Here is a 12,011-nt window from a genome sequence, read left to right as displayed (position 1 = left end):
GTTGTGGCCTCTCCCGCTGCGGAGCACAGGCACCGGACGCGCAGGCTCAGCGGCTGTGGCTCACGGGCCCAGCCGCTCTGCGGCATGTGGGATCTTCCCGGACCGGGGCACGAACCCGTGTCCCCTGCATCGGCAGGCAGACTCTCAACCACTGCGCCACCAGGGAAGCCCAAGAGGGGTTTTCTTAAACGGTTCCTTCCCAGGTGGTGCAGATCTTAGCTGGGGAAGGGAAGCCATCATACCACTGAAGTTGGATATTCTAATAACCAAATTGAGAGTTTTATATTTTAAAGTGACTATAGGAATTGTATTAGATAAAAGTAATTAGAAAAACCATGGGGGCTATCCCAAGTTTTCATCCAGAGGTGGGGGATGAACTACTGCATTGAATAAAAATTAATAGAAAAGTGAAGGACAGAATGAAATTGCTTTTGTAATTGCATCTCTGAAGTGATACTTATTCAGCTTATCGATTACATAATTGAATTTGAAGAATCTAGAAATACGAAATGCTTTTTGATTCATAAACCACTTTGACTTTTAAGTGTAAAATGATCCTCTGAAAGCTAGCTTAAATTTATGGCGAAATTGGACTTTTCTTAAATTGTATTTCCTAATCTAATTTGGTAATAGGAGAAGAAACATTAGATTTTCCCAGTTTTGCACTTGTGTTTATCTAGTTTTTGGCTTGCTGATAGTGGTCTTAAAATGGAAAAGTTGAGTTAGTCAACGCAGTTGCCTTTAAATTAAGGAAATATATGTACTATTTCTTCAGAAAGCATGTTTAACATTTTGGACAGTTAAGCTTGATTTATTGTAATTTAGTTTTTCCACTGGCAGTGACATAGAATAATTTTTTCTGGTAGCTATTCCAAATGACCTGAGTTAGGAAACTGTTGCTTGTTTTCAATACATTTCTACTGCTATTTTCCATATTATGCAAAGGCCATTCACTGTAGGCTAATTATAGAAAATTGCATTTAGTGCCGAGTGGATGTGAAATTTACTTCAACGCTGATGGACTGACATTTAAAGTAAAATGAGGCTATGTTCTTTCCTGGGACTCTGTGAACTATATTTTAATGTCCTTCAATGATGAGAAGATATTTACATCTTCCTAATTTTCTGGAGGTTTTTTTTTGTAGTTGGTTACACTTCACAAAATGTGAATATTGTGATTTTTGACATAAAAAATTCATGAAATATTTTCTTCTTCAAATATTTATAAAATTCTTTCTCTCTGTATAAAACTTGGGAGATTTATATTTTGTGATTTAACGTGACGAGGATTATGTGTAATGTTAAGTTCGATAAACATATTATTTTGTTTTTGAATTTTTGCTAAAAGTTATTTTGTTGTTGATATTTTTTATTTTACTCTAAATGAGAACAGACTGTACCTAAAATTCAGATCCTTGAAGGAGTAGGCATCATGGGAAAAACTGTATTTGCAGCTTTTGTAATTTAAAAGACAATATTCCAAAGGAAGAAAATTTGAAAGTAGACTGAGTGGTATGGCAGGCTGGTCAGGCTTTGGGGTCACAGTCCCCTTACCTCTCACTCACCACCTGACATCACATGTAAGCTATTACTCATGACAGTTGTGAATACCATTTGGAGCAGTAATCACAGAACCTTCGTATAAATAGCCTTCTGTATATTTTCATTTCTTTCTTGAATACATTCCTCTGATTTTGTTCTAGGCTCGCAGGAAGGAGGTATTTATCCAGGAACGGTATGGGAGATTTAATTTAAATGACCCATTCCTGGCACTGCAGAGAGACTATGAAGCAGGTGCTGGCGATAAAGAGAAGAAGCCAGTTTGTACCAACCCCCTCTCCATCCTCGAAGCAGTCATGGCCCACTGCAGAAAAATGCAAGAAAGGATGTCCACACAACTGGCTGCTGCAGAGAGCAGACAAAAGAAGGTATTGAGACTTTCAAACAATTCTTTTTCCCATAACACAGTGTAGAATGAAGAGACTATCTCTGAGGTTGTTGTTTTGTTCTTAAATATTTTCAAGAAGAGTTGGGATAGGGACTTAGAAATTCAAACTACTGACAAATTCTGGTGGCCCTTCTCAAATGTAACTCAAAATAAATATAACACTAAATCATAAAAGAAGTATGACAAATTATGTTTCCCATAATATTTACTGTGATGCTTTCATTAAAATAATGGATTTTTTTTGGAGGGGATGGATTTCCCTTTCCTAGTGCCCTAAGACATGCTTAACTGTTAGATGAGTGATCCAGTAATGCAACCAGGACTGATCATATGGTGGCATCCCCAACTTAGTTTATCCAACTTTTGTCTCCAGTATTTCTTTGCAACTAGAAATTATTTTTTTTTGAAAATGAAAATAATATGAGAATAGAATGAAAGTTTGCATAGCATACGCAGTCTCACAACATGTCATCTTGAAGTTCTGGTTCATCTTAGACTCACCTCTGGGGTCTGATGGTGTGTCTGCTGCAGACCTCCAGGCTCCTATTCACATGTGTTTCATTTAAACCAGCCTCCTCCCCCCTCCTCACCTCCCACACCACACACATACATATTATTGCACATGAACACGTGCTTCAAAGATTCCTAAGTGATAAAAGCTTACTGCGATCAGCCATAATTAAATAGAAGTTTAAATTTTGTCCTTCCGATATGCTGCTGAGACTACTGATTCCCTTTATTAGAAAAGAGAGTGAGGAAATCAGAGAAGGTAATGATGTCTAATTACTAGAATTAAAAGTAACATGTTCTTCCAACCATTATTAAAGCATAAATTAAAATGTTTCTTCTGTTTGTCCTTTTCAGAGAACTTATTATAGCTCACATTTAACACCTGGTTAACAATTAACCTGAATGCACTATACTGTATAAATGTCTATGATACTGTCATTGAATGTGTAGGTTTTCTCCCTGTAATTGTATCCTTGCATTAACGTATATATGCCAGCATTCTGGTATAGGTGTTGAATAAAAGCAAACCTTTTGCTCAGTGTGCCACAGGGTAGAAAACTAAAGCACTGGGTAAAATAGTAAAGAATAGAAGGCCTTCCCTGCCTGGGAGACCGAATCACACAATTTTACACTGGACTCTGCACACCCTCTACAAAGCCCTGCAGACAACCACTGAGGTCTCTGGAGCTTTTCAAAAATCCCCACAAACCGCATAAGCAAGAGCCAGTGTGTTTCCGCTGATGTCACTAAAACTTATTTGTATGTCTTGGATGAGACACATTTCAATTATGTTCTTAATGTGTCAAATGAGCTATTTCATGATAAAGTACATCTGCTCGGTTTTATGCTGTGTTATCAAAAATCAAGAAAATATTTTTTTATTGTAGTTTTCGTTCAATACATAAAATGCATGCTTTCCTAAATTTTACTTGTTTTGCATTGTATCTATCATTCCTCTTATAGGAGAGAAAAAAAGAAATTCATTTCGAGTTGAATCAAAGATTTTAGTATCTAGTTGATTTTTTTAAAATCAGCTTACATCCTGTTTATTTCTGAATGACTGGGTCATTTCCAACCTGGCTGGAAGTGAAAGGAAATTGTTTCTGTCCTAGGGGTCCTGAGAGGCTAGTATGAAATGAGCCAGTGATCTGTCTCCCGCCTATAATGGGGATACAGGGGTCCTTTATGGCCAAATTCACTGGCTGTGCAGTCTCAGTGAAGGGTCTGTCTGAGAGGCAGTGCTACCCTTTGTCCCTAAAGGATATTCTATTACGGTAGATTGTAGCATGTGAGAAGAGTTACAGTTTGTACTCTTATCCCAAGTCTTTATTTAAAGAAAGTATTAGAGCAGCTAATAAGGCCAGTAACAACAAAGTCATTTTAGCAACAAAATTACCTGTCACCTTTACTCTTGAAATTAAATATATTAACCAAACATCTTCAGTTCTCTTGCATGTAGAGTAAATTGGAGCTTTAGAAATCTAAAAGCATTAAGACACAAAAATCCATTATTTTAAATGAGTCCAGGTCTTTAAATCACTGCCACAGCAAAAGTCAGGGAAAGCAAAGTTCCCATTATCTACAATCAAGTATTTATTATCTGACACTGGGCATAGCTCTGTGGTGATTCTAAGACATTTGGCCTGAACACTGCTCTGGTTGCCCTCTCAAGGCGGGAGAAGAGACTTCGTGCTCATTGATGCGTTGGTTCCTGCTGAGACTACTAATAGGAGGGTTAACTGTTTGGTAATTTGTGTGCCAGGAAAATTTGGGCAAGAGTCAATTTGGCAAATGGCCTGAGCCTCAAGCCACTTTGAATAAGCTAATGAGTAATCATCATGGGGAACTTTGCCTCTGGTAATATACTCCCCCGTTTAGAACCAGTAACCTAGGGTGCTTGTTATTTGGGTTTTTATTATTTATCTTATGCACAATCTGTTAATACAGCTTCTTTTCTAATTTATTTTCGGTCATTTTATTCATACATAGTATAATTTCTAGCCCTGAGATAGGAAAGATCTTTTAATTTGATCAGAGCCTTTAAAAGAAAGAAGCCAAAATAACAAGTAGGAAATTCAGAAGGGGACAGTTTTTTTCACCAGAGGAAAAACTAAATGTAGTTCTGTGTATTAGACAGAGCTCCGTCTAGGCGGCCGCTCAGTATGATGTGGTCAATTGCATGCTGGTAGCTGCGTCAGACAGAATTTGTAGTTGCGAGCAAGTGAATCCAGTATTCTTGAGTTAAGCAGAAACAGCATTTATTTGTTCACTTACAGCATGGTAGAGCATGGCTGGGAGAACTAGGGGACAAGCTTGTACCAGCCAGCATCACTGACAAATGCTCACCGTAGATCTAGTCTGCCGTGGCTGATCCGTCTGCTGAGAGCTAGATACTGAAGTTTGTTGACGCCAGACAGCGCTCACTGCCATCACTGCTCTGGGTCTTGAGTGGTGCCTCCTCTGGCCCTGCTTCTTTGCATTACTCATTTCCTAGTTGAAGCCTAAGAGCAGGTGCATTTGATTGGCCACCCTTAGGCCCCATGCCCTGTCCTTAGCTACAAGACTGGGAAAGCAACTATTGGCCATATTTAACTACTAAAGGAGAGAACCAGAGGTGGAGAATTCTCCTGACATAGGAAGGAGTTTCAGGTGCTAGACGACCAAAGAAATGACAAATGGACGAGAAAAGAGCAATCAAAATATGCGTTTTGTTTATTTCATATGCCTTTTTCTTCCCATTATAAATAATTGTAATTTGTTTTGCCGTTTGTATTCACTGTTTTCTACTTCATTATATAATGGTTATAACATACAAATATAATTTAATTTTAAATTGTTTTCATGATTTTCATTCAAGGATAACATGGTAGAGAAACAGCTAAAATAACATTTTTAGGAAGAATGTTTAGGATGGTTTGTACATGAATGATTGTTTTTAGCTCCTTCCTGAGTCTTTTTTTTTTTTTTTTTTTTTTTTTTTGCGGTACGCGTGTCTCTCACTGTTGTGGCCTCTCCCGTTGCGGAGCACAGGCTCCGGACGCGCAGGCTCAGCGGCCATGGCTCACGGGCCCAGCCTCTCCGTGGCATGTGGGATCCTCCCGGGCCAGGGCACGAACCCGCATCCCCTGCATCGGCAGGCGGACTCTCAACCACTGTGCCACCAGGGAAGCCCCTGAGTCTTTTTTGTATGACTCATTATTCGTTTCAAGATGCATTTGGACTCCCCAGGAGCACTGCAGAGTGGGCATTAAGGGGAGCTGGAGACTGAGGTCTGCAGCTCTGAGCAGGGATTTAGAGGAGAGAACAACTTGCCTCATCCATGTCTTCCCTTCTCTCTTTTGAAACTAGATCAAGAGGAAGGGGTACTTCGTCCCAATTTACCCTTCCTCCTTCCCATGTCCTCAAGTCCATTCTCTATGTCTGCGTCTTTATTCTTGTCCTGCCGCTAGGTTCATGAGAACCATTATTTTAGAGGGGTGGGATAGGGAGGGTGGGAGGGAGATGCAAGAGGGAGGGGATATGGAGATATATGACTCACTTTGTTATACAGCAGAAACTAACACACTATTGTAAAGCAATTATACTCCAATAAAGATGTTTAAAAAAAAAAAAAAAGAGGAAGGGGCAGATGAGAACTACAGAGCCCAACTGCTGACTGGTAGCTCCAGCCCCTATAAAGAAGAAAATCTCAGTATATTTCATCGTTATGTATTTGTTTACCAGGATTGGGCAGGTGCCAGTGAGGGTGACCGTGTGGCAAAGAGGACAAGGGTGCAGTGAGTGTTAAAACACGTGAGGGAGTAATAAAGAATATAATAAAATGTCATAAGAATATTTTGTGGTTGTGACAGACACGTAGTCTGCTTTCTTATTTTACAAATGACCATAATTGCTTGCCTCTCTCTTTTACACTTTGATTTAGAACTGATCGCCTTTACATTGCTGCTCTGTTCCACCTATAGAGCTTTTCCTTTCATTCTGGAAAAACAGTTGTTTGGTGCTCCCTTCATTCAGAGCTCCCAGTCTGGGTGCTGTTCTTGGAGCAACCACCCACTTCCTCACTACCAGTGAAGTTGTGTTAGTTCTTCTAAGCTCTTCCACATAATCCGCTGCTTTTTGCAAAAGGCTTTGGTAATACTGCTCCATGCAAAATTCCCCTTCAGCCATTACTTGGGAGTGGTTGTGAGTAGGTATAAATTGGACAATAGTAGAACAGAGTCAGCTGGAACTCGGTAGTCTTTATGCACAAGAGGCTGTGGTTCCTTTATAATCTCCGCAGTGTGCAGTTTAGTTGGGGGTGTCTGTTCCTACCCCTACCCATCAGGTCCACAGTCCGTGGATCACTGCTCAAAATTGTCCCAGATTTGGCCAGTGAGAGCCCTTTCGAGCTACTCCTTTTGATATATTCCCATCATCCTTTGAGCACTTCCTTATTTTGTTACAGCAAGGTATTTTTTTTCTTGCAGGCTCATCGTACACTTTTCTTTTCCCAACCCTTGCAGTTAGCTCTTACTCCCAGAAGCTGTTACTTCCATTCCTTTTTAATGGAAAATGGTGTTTAGAAATGAAACTAAAGCTAGGAAATTATAATTATCATATTTATACATATATTTCATATACACACAAATCTATATTTTATCTATAGTTCTGTTTGTATGAAACCATGAGTTCGTACTCATATTGACACCTTTGATTCTATTCCAAAACCATAGGGAGTACATTCTTATCCTTTCTCTATTTGAAACTAACTTCTCCAACAGTGAGAAAGCTGGAACCCATTATACTTAAATATATTACTCATGTACTCCAGCCTAGAACACACAGAGAGTAGTTTCAGAATTATTAATCCACAGCACTATAAAAAGCAAACACGCAAACCTGGAATTTACTATTGTTTATAGCTTTTAAAGAGATATTTACATTAAAGTGAAATTTACATCTTAAGCACACAAATTGATGTTTTTAAAATGCATATACTTGTGTAAGCTGTACCCCTTACAACATAGAAAATGTATCCATTACCATAGAGAGTTTCCTGGAGTGTCTTCTCCATAAATCCCTCCCCCACTTCAGGCAGCCACTGAACACTCTTCTGATTTTCTCATCATGGATTAGTCTTACCTCTGTACTTCAACTTCAGGTAAATGATGACTGTAGTTAAATAATAAGCCTTAAATGCACAAACCACAAGTCTTTCAACTTTGTTATTTATAAAAATTGTTTTGGCTGTTCTAGGTCGTTTGCATTTCCATAAAAATTTAAAATCAGTTTGCTGGTTTCGCTGAAAGTTTTCAGGGATTGAAGTTTCATTGACCCTTTAATATGTTGAGAATTGGCATCTTTAACAAAATTGAGTCCTCCAACCCATGATTATAGTATTTTTCTTCATTTTTTTCAGGTCTTCATTGTTTCTTTTAGCAGTGTTTTACTGTTTTTAGTTTAGTAGTCTTAAATGTCTTTTGTTGGGTTTATTTCTAAATATTTGATGCTATTATAAACACAATTTTCTGCCAAACATTTGTTGCTAGTATACAGGTATTCAATTGATTTTTTGTGTGTTGACATTGTATCCTGTGATCTTGCTAATCTTGCTTATCAGTTTTAGCAGTTGTTTTGTATATTTTATATGATTTTGTAGGTAAACAAGCATGTTACCTATGAACAGAACCCATTTTACTTTTTCCTTTCCAAATTGCCTGCCTTCCTCTTTTCCTTTTTTCCCCCATAATTGCGCTGACCAGAACCTCCAATACAATGTTGAACAGAAATATTGAGAGCAGACTTCAGAGGCTTTTCCTTTACTTAGGGAGAAAACAATCTGTTTCATGGTTAAGTATGATGTTAGCTATACTTTGTTATAGATGCCCTTTATCTCATTACGGTTTCATTCTATTCTTTGTTGAGTGGTTTTTGTCATGATTGAGTTTTGAATTTCGCAAAATGGTTTATCTTCATCTATTGCTGTAGTCATGGTTTTGCACTTTATTCTTTTAATATGATGAATCACACTCATTGATTTTTAAATATTAAACCAACTTGGATTCCTGAGGTGAACGTTAGTGGGTCACCTTTTATTACTCTTTTTAAATATTGCTGGATTCAGTTTGCCTATATTTTGCTAAGGAGTTTTGTGTGTGTGTTCATGAGTGATAATTTTTCTGTAAATTTAAAAATAATACTTGACTGGTTTTGATATGAAAGTAATCCTGGATTCATAAAGGAAAATGGAAGCATTTCCTTCTTTATTTTCTGAAAGGACATGTATGAGTTTGGCTTTCTTTAATGTTTGGTAGCAGTCACTAGTAAATCCATATGAGTTAGAGGTTTTCTTTAGGGGAAAATTTTTATTTGTATATTTGTATATAATTTTTGTAATATATATTTGTATATTTGTAATATATATTTGTATATTTGTATATTTGTAATAATTGTATATTTGTATATAATTTTTATTTGTATATTTGTATATAAAGATATAAAGCTATTTCAGTCTTTTATTCCATTTTATGTCAATTCTGAAAGTCGTGTGTTTCAGAGGAATTTGATTTGTTGAACTTATTGGCACAGGGTTTTCATTATTATCCTTTTAATATTCATTCCATAGTGGTACCCCATCCTTTATTCCTTTTATTTGTAATTTGTGTTTTTCTATGTTTCTTAATCTGTTCTTTAAATGTTTAACAATATTAATGATATTTTATTTGAAAAACTTTTGGCCTTGTTAATTTCTCTATCATTTGTCTCTTGTATTTCATTGGTTTTTACCTTTATTTCTTTCCTTTTACTTTGTCTTTCATTCACCTAACTTTTCCTCGCTTCTTAAGGTAACACTTAGATGATTGATTTGAGACAACTCTTGTTTTTTAAAAAATTTTATTGAAGTATAGTTGATTTACAGTGTTGTGTTTAATTTCTTCTGTACAGCAAAGTGACTCAGTTATAGATTTATATATTCTTTTCCATTATGGCTTATCACAGGATATTGAATATAGTTCCCTGTGATCTACAATAGGACCTTGTTGTTTATCCATCCTGTATATAATAGTTTGCATCTGCTAATTCCAAACTCCAATCCTCCACCCCCACCCACTTCCCCACTCCCAGCAAACACAAATCTGTTTTCCATATCTGTGAGTCTGTTTTTGTTTTGTAGACAGGTTCATTTGTGTCGTATTTTAGATTGCACATATAAGTGATATCATATGGTATTTATCTTTCTCTTTCTGACTTCACTTAGTATGATAATCTCTAGGTCCATCCATGTTGTTGCAAGTGGCATTATTTCATTCTTTTTAATGGCTGAGTAATATTCCATTGTGTGTATGTATGTGTATATATATATATACACACACACCATATCTTCTTTATTCATCTGTCGATGGACATTTAGGTTGCTTCCATGTCTTGGTTATTGTAAATAGTGCTGCTGTGAACATAGGGGTGCATGTATCTTTTCAAAATATAGTTTTGTCTGGGTATATGCCCAGGAGTGGGATTGCTGGGTCCTATGGCAACTCTCTTTTTAGTTTTTTGAGGAACCTCCATACTGTTCTCCATAGTGGCTGCACCAATTTACATTCCCACCAACAGTGTAAGAGGGTTCCCTTTTTTCCACATGCTCTTCAGCATTTATTATTTGTAGACTTTTCAATCATATACTTTCTGACTGGTGTGAGGTGATACCTCATTGTAGTTTTGATTTGCATTTCTCTAATTAGTGGTGATGAGCACCTTTTCATGTGCCTATTGGCCATCTGTATGTCTTCTTTGGGAGAAAACTCTTCTAATGTAAGCAATTAAAGATATAAGTTTGTCTGTATCCTCTGCTTTATCTGCCTTTAAATACTCCTCTTTCACTGCATCCCACAAATTTTGATATTTTTTATTTTCAATCAGCCCAAAGTATATTCTAACTTCCTTTGTGATTTCTTCTTAAACTTTTGTACTATTTAGAACTGTTTTATTTTTGAATTTTGGGGTATTATTAATATCTTATTGTGATTTATTTACAGTTTAATTCTGCTGTGGTCAGAGAACATATTCTGTAACATTTTAGTCTTTTGTAATTTTTTGGTGGTTTTTAATAGCTCAGCAAGGGCATCTGGAAAGACTGCATCATCTGTAGTCCTAGGGTATTCTGTTCCATAGCGTCAGGCCAGGTGATTTTCATAGTGTTATTCGGAGCTAGTGTATTCTCGCTGATTTTTAAATCTAGATGAGAGAAAATTGTTATAGATTTGTCTTTCTCCCTTCTGTCAGTTCTCACTTCATGTATTTTGGAGATAATAATTCAGCCATCATTTATATTATAGTTTCTTTGTATGTAATGTGTCTTTTTCTCTGGCTGCTTTCAATACCATTTCTTATCTTTGTTTTCATCACTTTTACTCTGATGTGCCTAGGTATGGTTTTCTTTATCCTGTTTTGGGATTTCTGAGCTTCATGGATATGTAAGTTTGTTTTCTACCAAATTTGTGAATTTGGGGGCCATTTTTTTCTTTTAATATATTTTTCTTCCCCATTCTCTCTTTCTTCACCCTTTGGAAATCCAGTTATGTGGAATTTAGACCACTTTATATTGTCCTACAGGTCACTGAAGTGCTCTTCACTTTTTCGGTCTTTTCTGTGTTCCTCAAATTGGATACTTTATTTTGCTCTGTTTTCAAATTCATTGTTTTTTCTTTTCTTTTTAAGTTTTCCTCTCTCAAATCTTCTATTAAGCTCATTCAGTCAACTTTTTTTTTCATTTTAGGTATTATGCTTTTCAGTTCTAGACTTTCCATTTGTTTCTAGTTTGCATTTCTATGCTAAGACTCCTATCCTGTTCAGTCACTGCAACTATGTTTTCTTAGAAAATGGCTGCTTTAAGATTCTTGTTTGCGAATTCCAGTGTAGATCATCTTAAGATCAGTTTCTGTTTGAGTACATTTCTCTTGACAGTGGATCACCTAAAATACGTTTTTGCATGCCCAGTAACTTTTTATTGCATACTAGACATTATGGATGATGTGGTACAGAGACTGTGGATTCTGTTATCTTCTGAAGAGTGTATTTCTAGTAAGTAGTTAACCTGGTTAGATTCATACTCTGAACTCTGGCTTTTTGCAGTTGGCAATAGCTGAAGTATTTGCTCAGTTCTCCATTCAGCAGCCACCTCTGTCATTCAGTATGGAATCTCTTCTACAAATGTATAATTCAAGAGTTAACCAGTGATGCTGGTGAGGTTAGTTGCAGTGGCTCCAGTTGCTTTCATCCTCTGGCTCCTCAGGCCACTGTAAGGGGTGCTTTGTGCTTGAGCTCCTGCTGCCAGAGCTATCAGCACAGGGAATAGCCCTCACTTGAAAAGCTCTATCTCATCCAGTGCTGTTGACTTCTTCCTAATGGGAAGGTGTACTCCTCTCCTATTTTTATCACTTTTATTGCTCTCCAGAGCCTTCAAATAGTTATTTTCTTAATATGTTATCAAATGTTTATCGTTATTACCTGCAGGAGAAGATAGTCTAATAAAAGTTGTTTCACCATTCCTGGTAGTGGAACTTTCTCTGATGTACTT

General features: G+C 36.9%; 1 protein-coding gene across 1 annotated transcript in view; it reads left to right on the top strand.

The window, feature by feature from the left end:
- CTTNBP2 (cortactin binding protein 2) overlaps positions 1–12,011 on the top strand; it is a 154,715-nt gene that overhangs the window by 57,007 nt on the left and 85,697 nt on the right. The window contains exon 3 of the mRNA XM_060020788.1: positions 1,704–1,928. Coding sequence (XP_059876771.1) covers positions 1,704–1,928 — 225 coding nt within the window. The remainder of the gene's footprint in view (positions 1–1,703; positions 1,929–12,011) is intronic.

Source organism: Delphinus delphis, chromosome 9 (genome assembly GCF_949987515.2).
Source record: "Delphinus delphis chromosome 9, mDelDel1.2, whole genome shotgun sequence".
In the NCBI taxonomy this organism is placed as follows: Eukaryota; Metazoa; Chordata; class Mammalia; order Artiodactyla; family Delphinidae; genus Delphinus; species Delphinus delphis.
This window is presented reverse-complemented; position numbering and strand designations above follow the sequence as displayed.